Source organism: Osmerus mordax, chromosome 25, assembly GCF_038355195.1.
Source record: "Osmerus mordax isolate fOsmMor3 chromosome 25, fOsmMor3.pri, whole genome shotgun sequence".
NCBI classification, from domain to species: Eukaryota; Metazoa; Chordata; class Actinopteri; order Osmeriformes; family Osmeridae; genus Osmerus; species Osmerus mordax.
This window is the reverse complement of record NC_090074.1, coordinates 4,824,742-4,837,068: the sequence shown is the minus strand read 5'-3', so window position 1 is coordinate 4,837,068 and position 12,327 is coordinate 4,824,742. Positions and strand designations below refer to the sequence as shown.

The following is a 12,327-nucleotide window of genomic DNA, read 5'->3' as shown; positions in this document are numbered from 1 at the left end:
AGCCTGATAAAGATCTTGGGATGGATAAGTTCACTCGGGGGAAAGGTTACAGGGAGTTTAAAGAGAGTGCAGTCAGTCATGGGGAGGATTAAATAAGGGGAAGTCTGGGCTGAGGAACTGTGAGGGATTTCAAAAGTGCACTGCAGACAAAACCCTAACTGTTCACCCTCTCAGCTTCATATTCAAACCCAGGGCAAAGAAAGTTTGGCTTGAACTCCCCTTCACCTTTGGAAGTCTCAGAGTACACGCTGTTGTTCAAAGTCAAGGCGCGTCAAGAGAGGGATAATCAGGAGAGTCTGAAAGCAAGTCTTCAGGTGCTTTTGTAGCCGTGTAATGCCATCTATTCTGGTCGGAGAGAGATGCGAGTTCCAGCTTTCAAAGGCATACCGTGGGGCATTCATCCAGGGCACATCTGGTGACCTTCTCGGTCCGTCCTCCCTTCGTTCAATGCCTTTCCTGTCTTTGTTTAGATTCAGCGCAGTGGTGAACAACAGCCAATGCAGAACTAAAAGTGTTTTATTTTTAATCTATTTGTGGGAGGTGGGGGGTGGGGTGGACATCCTCTATCTTTATAGAAAGCAAGTCATGCTAAATGTACCAAAAGAAAAAGGACCGTTTGAGAAACAGACTCAAATTAATCCATCCACAGCTTGATTTGTTTTAGTTAATATATATATATATTTTTTTAACCCTTACTTTAACCCGGGCAAGTCGATTAAGACTAAATATGTACTTATTCACAATAACAGCCTGTCAGGTCAGAGTTTGACGGGTCAGAATAATAGCAAAAGAATTGGCACAGCCAAACTCAGTCAAGCATTTTAGTACTTTATTTTTGAGATATCAGTGCAAATGAACACCAAAAATGAAAACATAAAAAATGAAACAATGTTTCGGGTTGTCACATGGAAAAAAGGAAACATCTTTTTTTTTTTTGCTACAAATGTACTTCTCAGATGCACAATGCAGGTTTATGATTGTACGCCTCCTCACTCGAGTCCCGAGCTCTCTCCCCGAGCTCTGTTAACCAGTAACAGAAAAGAAAATCACAAAAATATCCAATGCACTTTTTTCACACGTTGTATCCACTTGCTCAACAGTCTGTGGTTATTTAGGGACTGTTAATGTTCTAAATGACCCTCTCTCTGTGATAAAAAGACCTATTTTAAGACTTGACATTTTCCCCCACCAGCAGTGGAGATACACAGGTAGTTCCCATGCTTCTGCATGCAACAGGCAGCAGTGAGGAGAGTCAGACAGTATTACACAACACGGCGCAGAATAGATTATCATTTACCACATAGACACATGCAAAGAACAAACCAACCGAAAAAAATGGGCATAGCATCCTTTGCCATTGTATGTACACTTTACGCATATAATCATATTTACATTTCAGGGCATTAAAAACTAGGGTAATATCTTTTTCTTCGACAATACAAAATAGTCATCTTTCAGAATGAAAGTACTATTTACACAAATATATTTAACCATTGTGAAAATGTATTAATAATAGAAGAAACATGTACTGTATTTCATATGTATTTTATATGTTTTATGTATTTAAAAAAGATCACATGTAAGACTAGATGGGCAACGCATCGTGTGAAATTGAAATAGAGAGACTGAGAGAATACCGTACAATCAACATAAAGAGCTAGAGATCAGATAAGCCCTCGAAAGACACTGAATATGATTCAGTCATTATTGGGTGGCAGGTTCACATTGAATCCAGCTGCTTTGAAATGCGTTTTTTTCTCGTTATTTCCATGCAATTCTTTTGACATTTTATGAGCTAAAAAACGGCCAAGAAAGTCAAAATGTGTCCATTAAGCACAAGAAACGTAAAAAAGAAAAAAAAGAAACCTCACAAACTTTCAAATTCTCAACGGATAACAACACTGACATTTTTCATTACATGCCATAAACATACTCTTATAAGGACACCAACAGCTCATATTTGACAATGCAAATTCAGGGTGCGACATCAGATGACTGTGTCGTTTCACGAGGAAGGCGTTCATTTCCCCCAACGCCGCCCAGTTTAACCCTGTGTGAGGAAGCTGTGCTGGTTTGTACATGGAACCGTTGCCCAGACACTGCAGTATTGTAACTGTTGCTCCAGAAACCCGTACAAAACGATTGCCACCCACACTCGACCGAGGAAAAAGCTCCTCGAACCTGTACTTTAAAGACAAAGTCACATACCCATCTATTAAGACAACATTACCCTGGATTTGCACTGCCAACGTTCAGCCTCCGACAAGTTCATTTGAGATCAAAGCAAAACACACTGAATCGTGGCCACTCGAGCCCTGGGCTCACGGACTCACTGATAATCATATCGAATAATATCTGGAGAAGAAGAGGACTGTGGCACCTGCCCTTCACACCCAGAGGAATCCCAGGTTTCTGAAGCCACTTCATTGAGAAACCTTGTTCTCAAAGTCTTCCTCTGAAAACCTTCCCACCGAGTACTTTTTGTAATGGACTTCTGTGCTTTCCTTGGTATGACTATATTTGAGGTCTGATCTAAAATTAATGGGTCTCTGTCTATCTGAAGATTTCTAGATGGGGAAAATAAATAAATATGCAGTGAAGTGAGCGCTAACATTTTTGGAGTCATCAATAATAAATGAAGTTGGAAATGTTCTTCATAAATGTTTCACGGCTGGCAACTAGGAGGACACGGAATAGTGATATGTGTGCAATGCAGACACAAATCATAGTAGCAAACCTAACAACTTCTTTGAAGGGAGTATTTGTTCATTTAAGAAGGTGAAATATGTACTGTATGGTTATCATCAGTGGACAATGTGTCAAATTGGACAATAACCTAATTTTGGCGGAAGTCATTTGACGTTTTTCTTCAAATAGAGTCATATCGTACCATTCCACAGTCCAACCTCGTACAATTATGATAAAGTAATGAAAATATGCCTTGCAGTCATTCACTTCAGATTCAAAATCCTTATCCTTGCATTGCTCCCTGTTATTTCCTCTCTTCAAACTACAAATGAATTTGGCAAGTCAGTAAAAAAAAAAAAGTCAAATAAAAAATCAAATAGGAAACGTAATTTTTATCCCCATCCGTTTTTTTCTCTCTCTCTCTCTCTCTCTCTCTCTCTCTCTCTCTCTCTCTCTCTCTCTCTCTCTCTCTCTCTCTCTCTCTCTCTCTCAGTTCATAAAAGTCTTGTCGTAAAACTACCATTTGTCAGATGATTGGCTCAGCCCCTGGCTCCTGTGGCTGTGCTTGTCGTTGTGGGGTGGCGAGTGCTGGCTGGAGTTCTGTCTGCGGTCGTACGCATGCATGTCGGCCACAGGCTCCTCCTTGACCCGCACCCCCGCCCCCGGGGGCCCCTCCCCCTGGTCCCTGGTCATCTCCCTCCTCAGCTGGGCGCTGCCCTTCTGCAGCATGTAGTACAGGATGGGGTTGGAGCGAGTCAGCCTGGGGGAGTCGGGGCTGGAGTCGCAGGTCTCTTCCTCCTCCTCCTCCTCGCCCTCCCCCTCCTCGCGCCCTCCCCACCGCACCGGGCTCTCCGCCTCCCGTTTCACCGGGGGCGGGGCGTCCCGTTTGGGGGAGTCCTGGAGCGGGGCGGCGGGATGCCCCCAGGGGAGGCCGCGGTGGGAGCCGTCGCCCGTCGGAGGGGTGAGCAGGGGCCTGAGGTGGCTGGGGAGGGGCGGGGGCCCTGAGCTGAGAGGGGGGGCGTGCTGGTGCCAGGGCAGGTGGAGGAGCTGGTGATTGTAGCCGCCGGGCTGATTGAGGACGCCGCCGTTGGCCTTGCCGTTGACCTGCAGGAGGGAGGAAGGGCTGGGAGCCCCTCGGGAATGCTGGGACAGCTCCTTCAGACAGTTGTCGGAGAGAAGCAGCTGCTTGAGCACGTTGAAACCCCGGCTCTCCCTGGGGAGGGCCCCGCCCTGGGGGCTGCGGGCCGGGCGCTCCTCCTCCTTGGGGCTGCGAAGCCCCCGGAGGTCAGGCCCCTCCTTGACGGCGGACATCAAGCCGTCCGCCGGCCTGTGAGGGCTGCCGTTGCTGAGGCTCTCGGCCAGCTCCGGACACAGGCGCCTCTTCTTGGGGCCGGAGCCCAGGTGCTCCTTCTGCTCCTCCTTGACGTGGGCGAGCCTGGTCTCCGTCTGGGCGCTGGCCGTGTAGTACGTCGCCGTCTGCTGTTTGAGGAGCTGGCTGAGGAGGCCGTATTTCGCGATGACCTCCGCCGGCCGCGGCTCGATCTTGAGGTCCGGTTGGGCTTCGGAGAAGGGGCTGCGTTGCCTCTCGACGGCGCTCCGCCTCTTCCGGCCCGGCGCCTCGTTGGGCGGCGCCGAGGACACGCTCACCTCCTCGGAGGGCTCGGCTTTGACCTTGACGTCCGCCACCGCCGCCGCGCCGTTGGAGCTGTCGCAGATGACCGAGGCGCCGCCCGGCTTGTCGAAGCACGGCCCCTCCGCGCTCCGCCTCCCGCCCCCTCCTGAGGGCCTGTCTCGGCGTCCGCTCGCGGCAGCGGCGCACGGCGCGCCCGTCCCCAGCAGCAGCTGCAGCACGGTGCGCCGCTCCAGAAGGTTCTCGATCTGCGAGGAGGCGGCGGGGGGGGAGGACGCCTCGCGGCGCCTGAACGGCGCGCCGCTGCCCGACGGCCCGTCGGAGAGCGGCGTGGCGTCGTTCCTCGGCGCGGGGGCGTTGAGCCTCTCCAGGAGGGCCAGGGGCCGGCCCGCGTCCAGCTCCTGGCTCGGGGCCTTCCCGGGAGGCGTCGGCGGGGAAGGCGAGGCCGTCCCGCACTGGGCGAGGTTCTGTAAGAGTTTACTGGCGCTGAAGGCGGGCTCGGGGGCTTTCTCGCTGGGGTAGGGTTTGGATTTGCACAGGTCCAGCGGGCTGGACTGGACATGGGGGGAGGGGTAGGAATATGGGGACGGGGTGCTTCCCGGCTCCCTGCTGAGGGTGTAGAGGGGCAAGGGGGGAGGCAGGGGTCCCGGCCTGTCCAGGGGGCTATGTGTCCTGCCCTCGTCCCAGGGAGACGGCCCCCTCGGCGGGCCCCGGGGCATGCCGAGCGAGGGGGTCGCGTCGTGTTGCAAATCGGGATTAGCGGCGGTTTTGTTGCCCTTGTCGTTATTCCTGCGCTCAAGCAGCAGCTGCATGAGAGTGACCTTGGGGTGGGATTTAAGGTCCGGGCTCTTTTCGAGCTCCCTGGCCTGATGGACCCTGGTGGGCCCGGAAGGGTCCGGCTTCCACTTGTTGATGAGCGACTCGGTGAGCTTGTCGAGGGAGGAGGAGGAGGAGGAGGAGGAGAAGGCCGTCGAGGAGGAGAGCGCTGCGGAGCAAGCGGAGAACGCCGGGGTGGAGAGCCCGCGGGGGGAGGGGGAGAAGGCGGAGGAGAAGACGGCCGAGGAGGAGGCGGAGGAGAAGGAGAAGGACTTGGGCCCGGTCTCGGCGGCGCCGGCCCGGCCCCTCACGGAGAGGTCGATGGGCGAGCAGCTGGAGTAGGAGCTCTCGGCGTCGCTGCTCTCCTTGGCGAGGCTCCGCTCCTGGGTGGAGCACTCGCTGTCCGAGGTGACGGAGGAGCAGCCGGAGCCACGGCTGGGCGGCAGCGCCCCAAGGTCGTCCTCCAGGTGCCCGTTCTTGGTCAGCTGCTTCTGGTTGTTGTGGTTGTTGAGGAGCAGCAGGAGCAGGCTGCTGCAGGTCTGCGGGGGCCGGGCCGGGCGCGAGTCCAAGCCCCTCTTCTCCCTCGGGGGCTGGCCGTGGGAGCGGGCCGGCGGGTGGGCGTGGGAAGGCGGCGGGGGAGGGGTGGGCCGGGGGGAGCCAGGGGGAGCCAGCAGGGAGGGGCTCTGCTGGCTGGAGTTGGCCGCCGGCGGGGGGAGTGCTGTGGCCGCGGGTGCCGTCCCGTTCGGGGCGTTCAGGGCGCCCGGGGGCTCGGCGTCGCCCGCGCTCGACGGCCGCTTGTCCTGGCCCTGCTGCGTGGCCATGGCGGCCAGGCGCTCGCTGGCGGATCGGCCCGAGATCTGGGCCTTGAGCGCGTGCTCGCGCGAGTACTGCTGCAGGTGGGCCTCGCTGGACAGCAGCAGGGCCAGCTGACTGCACGCCACGCTGGGCTTGGGCGAAGGCGCCGGGCTGGAGCGGATCTTCACCAGGTTGGCCACGGCCTTCAGACGCTCGGCGCACGACACAGCGTCGCTGCCGCCGCCGGCAGGGCCCGAAGGGGGCGTTGCGCCGTGGGTGGAGCGCGGCGACTCGGACGGCCGCTCCTGGGCGGGGCCCCGCCGGCTGTAGGGCGTGGCGTTGTGGCTCTGCAGCTTGCTCTTCCTCATCAGGCCCTTTAGCCGGCTGGAGGCTGTACCGTAGCAAGGGAGGGCCTCCTTGTCCGCCGAGGGGGAAGGGGCCTGCGCGGGGGCCGGCGGAGGCGGCGAGCGCTCGCTAGCAGCCGGCTTGTTGCCCTGCTGGGACATGGCCACGCTCTGCAGCCGCGAGCTGAAGGACTGGAGCAAGGAGGCCAGCAGGGTACTCTCCCCGCCGTGCGGGGAGCCCTCCAGGGTCCCGTTCTGCAGTCCTCCCCCCTGGCCGTTGAGCTCCACCGGGGGAGAGCTCAGGCGCTGGGTGCCCGGCTGGTTCCACGCTCCGGAGCAGAGAAGACGGGCCTTCTTGAGGTTCTGCGAGGAGCCCAGCGAGGGCCCGTTCCCGGGCTTGGGGGCGCTCGGGCCATGGGGCAGCTGGAAGGGCCGGGCCGCCTTGTTTACCTGCTCCTGGTTGCCGTTGGCAGCCTCAGATCTCCGGGTTGCCGTGGCGCCAGGCCCGGCTGCCACAGGATGCATCAGTAAACCTTCCAGATAAGTTAGAACTGCTGAATCCGTGTGTGTCTCTGGGCCAGGTTCCTCCCCATGAGTCATGTTCAATACTAGGATCCCCTGGTATGGTTCAGCACTGCTACTAGGTAAAAAAAATACAATAAGATAACAGTCCACTAGGTCATCGGGTCGGAAGGAGACATGGACTTCCAAATGGCGACAAGAGGATGTAGACGCTTCAAAGGTGAGGGGGGTGAAAAGGCTCTAGGCCAGAGACACCGTGGCCATGACGGCATCCATTTTGGGGCTAGTCAGCGCTCCCTGGCATTCCTGTGCGCCTGCGAAACGCCGGATGGTCCCAGAATGCCCCGGCTTCTGGGGGTGGCGGCTTATCCGGACGGGGAGTGGGGAGTCAGCAGGATTTCGCCACGGCGATGTTGACGCATTCCGTGGCTGTGGATGTTTGGGATGTCTGTCGGGAGGCCCCCGGGGCCCGGCCTCTCACTGTGGCGCCTTTCCGCTCTCCTGATCTCAGACGCAGGGACCTATGAGAGAGAGAGGGAGAGAGAGAGAGGGAGAGGGAGAGGGAGAGGGAGAGGGAGAGGGAGAGGGAGAGGGAGAGGGAGAGGGAGAGGGAGAGAGAGGGAGAGGGAGAGGGAGAGAGAGAGAGAGGGAAAGGGAGAGAGTGGGAGAAACAGCATGAGACAGGGATTCGCACGGCACTATATCACATTCATTTCGACACCTTGTCCGCCATCCCTGTTACTTAGCAACATTTCAGTTTGACTGCACACGGCTCCCTCGGTCTCTCCCCCCCCCCAACCCCCCTCCTCCAAAACCAAAAACCCCCGAACGCCAAATGCAGATTAGTCCTGATTGGATTCGAATTGAAGATTCAAGCCCACTACCTGAAAAACATTCAGGTCTCGAGCGGTAAGCCCCTCGCCGCGCTGTGCCCGGGCGCCGTCTTCCAAAAGTGAAGAGGCCGTGAGAAGCCCTGAATCTTTTCTTATGCAGCCTGTCATTTCAGTGGATTACCGCACCGCACCTCACCGCCCCTCCCCCCCCCCCACAGAACCACACCACCCCCTCGTTCTCCCACCACTTATACACTTCAATACCATCTCACACAACCCCCTCGCTCCGTCCCACACACACACACACACACACAGACAACATTACCATAGAACGCAGACAGACTTTGTGCCCACCCACCTGGGCAGAGGTGTGTCTGTCCAGGGTGGGATTAACGCATGCTCAGCCAAAGCCCATCACCTCCCCCATGCAGACTTCCAGAGCCTGTTTCATAGCCGATGACACTGTACCAAAAACAACACACCCAATACGTTCAACTGTCAAACTAAAGTCTGACCTGAATGGAGCTGAACTCATCTTTGTGTTTACTCCACTGAAGCTTTTAATGACCAGCCTCGGCCAATGGCAATGGAGTCAGGCTGGTCGGTCTGTGTGTGTGTGTGTATGTGTGTGTGTGGATCAGGTGCACCTGTCACAAACGCGCCACTGTAAGGAGGGCACGGCACTGACACTCAGGAGAACCTCCCCGCCCCGTTGCCATGACGGTGTCAGCGCCTCTGCCCTGGGAGACCACCGCTCCCCAACCCTGTCAGCGTGGTCTCCATGGATACGGGACACCTCGGACAGCCGTAAAGGTTAATTAATACAGACTCTGCTTCGCCTCGGCCCCGCTGGTGAAGATCTCACCTCGGGCGCGGATCCGTCGTGGGCTGCCGTCCGAAGGGGCTGGGGTGACGTGTGCTTGCAGGGCATTAGGCCCCGCCCCAGAAGGGTAGGTCAGCCACGCCCTCAAGCCCAAATCACCAAAGAACAGGAAGTAACACGGCAACAAAAACACGGCCTGAAAGCGACAGCGCAAGCCGGGCCTGAAATGTCCATTCTGAGCGCCACACGTTGGCGCGACGGAAAGGGCAACAAGGGGACACCTTCAAACGGCACCTTTAAAATTAGCGAGGATTACATCCTGGCTTAAAGCTGACGGGTTAGCCAAACTGGCACCCCGCAATGGAATCTGTATGGGGCAGGGAAGGAGGGTGAACGCAACCCCTGGTGCATCCCCCAAAGTCCAAAGAGATGATCCAACTTACTTGATTGAGATTGGCCCAAACGCTGTTTGGTTACAGTTCAAGGCCAACTTTAATCTGACCCTAATTGGACCACAACAAAGGCCAACCTGGTCACACAGGGCCATCTGACGTCTGCTGTCTTGCTAATCTAAGACGGCAGGATTAGGCTTCCTTACCCCCTAGGGGGGGGGGGGGGCTTAACTCAATGAAAAAAGGAACGGTGCCTTTTCCACGTAGACCGGTAAACAAGTAAACAAATGTTTACTTGACCGTCAATTTAGTTTAGGGGACTTCAACAATCTTTCAGACCTTGAGCTCGGCCCAGGAAATAAACACACGGCAAGTATACAGGTGTGCGTGGGAGGCGCATGGGTACTGTCATTCAAACATGACGTGTACGAGTTTACGAACTCGGGAACGAACCTTGGGATTTCGAGCCGACCTTGTGTCCGGCCAGGCAAAAAAAACGCTACTCCAACGCACGAAAAACTGCTAGCGGCGCCCATAGTGGTAAGAGTGTGTCCTTTCTAGGGCTGAGGGTCCTTGGGGTTCTGCCAGACATCAGCAATGACAGAGGCGAGGTCGCTAAGCCCTGGAATCACAAGGACAGGATCAGAACGTGTTCCGCACATGACCATGCTCCATGGACAAGTAAACGACCTTTAATATACAGTATGCAGCCTGTCCTCTAAAGCAGGCCCCTGAAGCACACCCCCCCCCCAACACACACACACACACACACACACATTATGAGTGTGTCCACATCACTATTACATTATCTCTCCTGGCGTACATATTGAGCATGACCTTACACATCTGGTAACATGCCATCTTATTGGTGGTGGTGCCCCCCCCCCCCCCCCACCCGACCCCCAAAAAGCGTGACCCCTCCCCCGCGGTGAGAGACGAGAGGGCCAATGAGCCGCACTCGGGTTACCGTGGCGATTATCCATTATCTTTGACAATGTCACGCAATGACACGGCAGACGCGTTTTTCGGAAAGTGATTTTTACAACGGTGGCCCACGGGCAAGAGGGAGGGCAGCCATGAAGAGGAGAGCTTTATCATCCCCGCACGCCCTCTCTCTCTTTCTTTCTCTCTCTCTCACTCTCTCTATAGCTCTCTCTCTCGACCCTCCCTCCCTCCCTCTCTCCTCCGTCTCTCACTGCCTCTCAGACACCAGGAACAGGAAGGTCACTGCACTATCAGCCATTTCCTCTGTGGAATTACCAGAAAGCCTGGCGCGAATAGGACCCGATGCAGATGTCAGGGATTAGATCTCAAAAAAGGTGACCTTCGATACCCCCCCACGTGGGATGGCCGATTAATCGCGCCGTCCCAAACACCCCCCCCCCCCCCCCACACACACACACACACACCAGTCGCAGCCTTCAAAATGAGGCTTCCCAAATGACCTTCATTGTCAGGAATGGTAACCATTTAAGCCATTTAAAATGTATGAGTCAAAACAAAAGAATTAGAAAGGGGTGGGAGGGGGTGGGCGGGGAGGCGGGGAGGGGCGGGGGAGGAGAGGGAAGGGAAGAGAGCCACAGGAGCTGCAGTTAAAGTCAAGGTCACACGCTCGCCGTCTTTCCCAGTTGACGCAACAGCTGGTGTCCGATGCGAGAAAAAAAAAGCTCCGGGCGTTAATAAAAAGTGACAATGCCGCGCCGAGCGCCGTGTATCACTAATGTCTGACACTGTGCTGGCAGATGTGGGCTCCCCGCATTTAAAGGGGAGTCAAGGTTAAGGGAATTTAGAAGAAGAGGCGATGCCTGAACACTGTTATGGACATCCGTGATGTAATCTGCCTCCGAGTCGACTGCTCGCGCCCACCGGGTGGGGCGGGGGGGAGGGGGGGGGGGCGTGGAGAGGGGATGGGTGGGGGGGGGGGTGAGCTTGCTTACACATGCGGAGTAAGCGCCATTTGTAAATTCAATATGGGGGCCTGACATGATTAAATAAGAACCCCCGACAAAAAAAAAAACTGCCAAAAGCGAGCTACCTGGCCAAATGCAATTGTTCAGAGCCGGCGTGCGTGAACTTAACACGTCGGTCGGTCGGTCGGAGGAGGAGAGGGGAGCGAGAAGGCTCCCGCTCTCACCTTGAGGGAGATGAACGGCAGAACAACAGCCTCGCGAGCAGCGGGAGACTGCGACGGGGAAATATGTTTAAGAGATAAGTCAATCAGGACGCGCGCACGCACGCCATCGCACGCACAGCGCAAACTAGGGCACTCTGACCCAATTGGGAGGGTGCATTGACCAAACGAGTCATGCAGAGAGCACATACACAACCCCCCCCCCCCCCCCACCCCCCCACACAAACACACCCCCACCACAAGAAATGTGATATCAGAATCCCACAATGCTGCACTCCCTCCACACACGGCGGGGCCGGGAGCCAGCCGCTCTGGTCACCACCGTCCAGACGGCCCTCCCACCTAACAGCGGGGGCCCCTGTCAGGGAGGGGTGAGGGGGAAACAGCCGTGTTGTGGGTCCGCGTTCGAGACTCCCACCTCACCCGGTGCTGAACTCCTGCCCTCGTCCGGCACAGAGAGTTCCGAGGGCTGACGGAGGAACCCATGCACACCGATGAGTCATCGAAGGGATTTCGAAAAGCCAACAGAGAGCGGAGGGGGGGGACGTACCAAATGAACTCCCCCCCCCCCCCCCCCCCTTCCCCGCTCGGCCCTGCCCTCCCTTCCCCTCCCACCCCCGCCAGACCCAGGGTGACACGGCCAGCAGGCTAGCGCGATGTTTGTGTCGGCGGAAATATTTGGTGGCATTTGGGGACCCGCCCGCGGGGGCCATTTCCTGCGAGGTGGGCCGGAGAGGAGCGAGACGATTAAACGCGCGCATTCCTCTCCTAATGAGCCGTGGACGAAATCAATCCATGCAGGTTCATTTCCACTGGGCTCCGGGGCGATTTTAAGCCAACATCGTCCGTCAGAGCGCTGCTGTGGTCCCCAAAGCGACACACACACACACATACTTTCCATTAGTGGATGCTCGGCTGAGGTTAGTTCAGGTTGGTGGATCCAGAGAGCAGTCAGATTGGCCCGTGGCCACGATGCAAGAGAGCAGAGCTGGCTCGAGCGGGCATCTCCAGCCGCCCCCGCTAACGAGGCTGTAGATGCAGGCCGCCCTCAGCACAGTCCTCCCGTCTGTTTGGAGCCAGCCGGCTATACCTGGGGCTCCTCGAAATGAATCATTTCGGGGGCCGACTAAAGGGGACCAGGCCGACCGTCCTGGGTGAGTCAGCAGAATCCCGGTGTCGTCGCGTCGGCTCTGCACGAGGGCGCAGCGTTCGGGGAGGACTCGGGACGAATCGGCAGGCCGCGATGCGGAAGAGGAGGCACGTCTCTCCACTCGCGTCCCCATTCATAATGCCTCCATTGACCTACTTCTGCGGGAGTTTTTCAATCATCCTAATGCCCGCCCGCCCGCTCGG

At 56.5% G+C, this 12,327-nt stretch overlaps 1 protein-coding gene across 1 annotated transcript in view; it reads right to left on the bottom strand.

The window, feature by feature from the left end:
* Positions 1-807: 807 nt before the first annotated feature.
* The window catches only part of nrip1b (nuclear receptor interacting protein 1b), a 29,076-nt gene continuing 17,556 nt past the window's right edge, over positions 808-12,327 (bottom strand). The window contains exon 2 of the mRNA XM_067229235.1: positions 808-7,316. Within this exon, the coding sequence (XP_067085336.1) occupies positions 3,205-6,873 (3,669 nt within the window). The 5' untranslated portion in view covers positions 6,874-7,316 and the 3' untranslated portion in view covers positions 808-3,204. The remainder of the gene's footprint in view (positions 7,317-12,327) is intronic.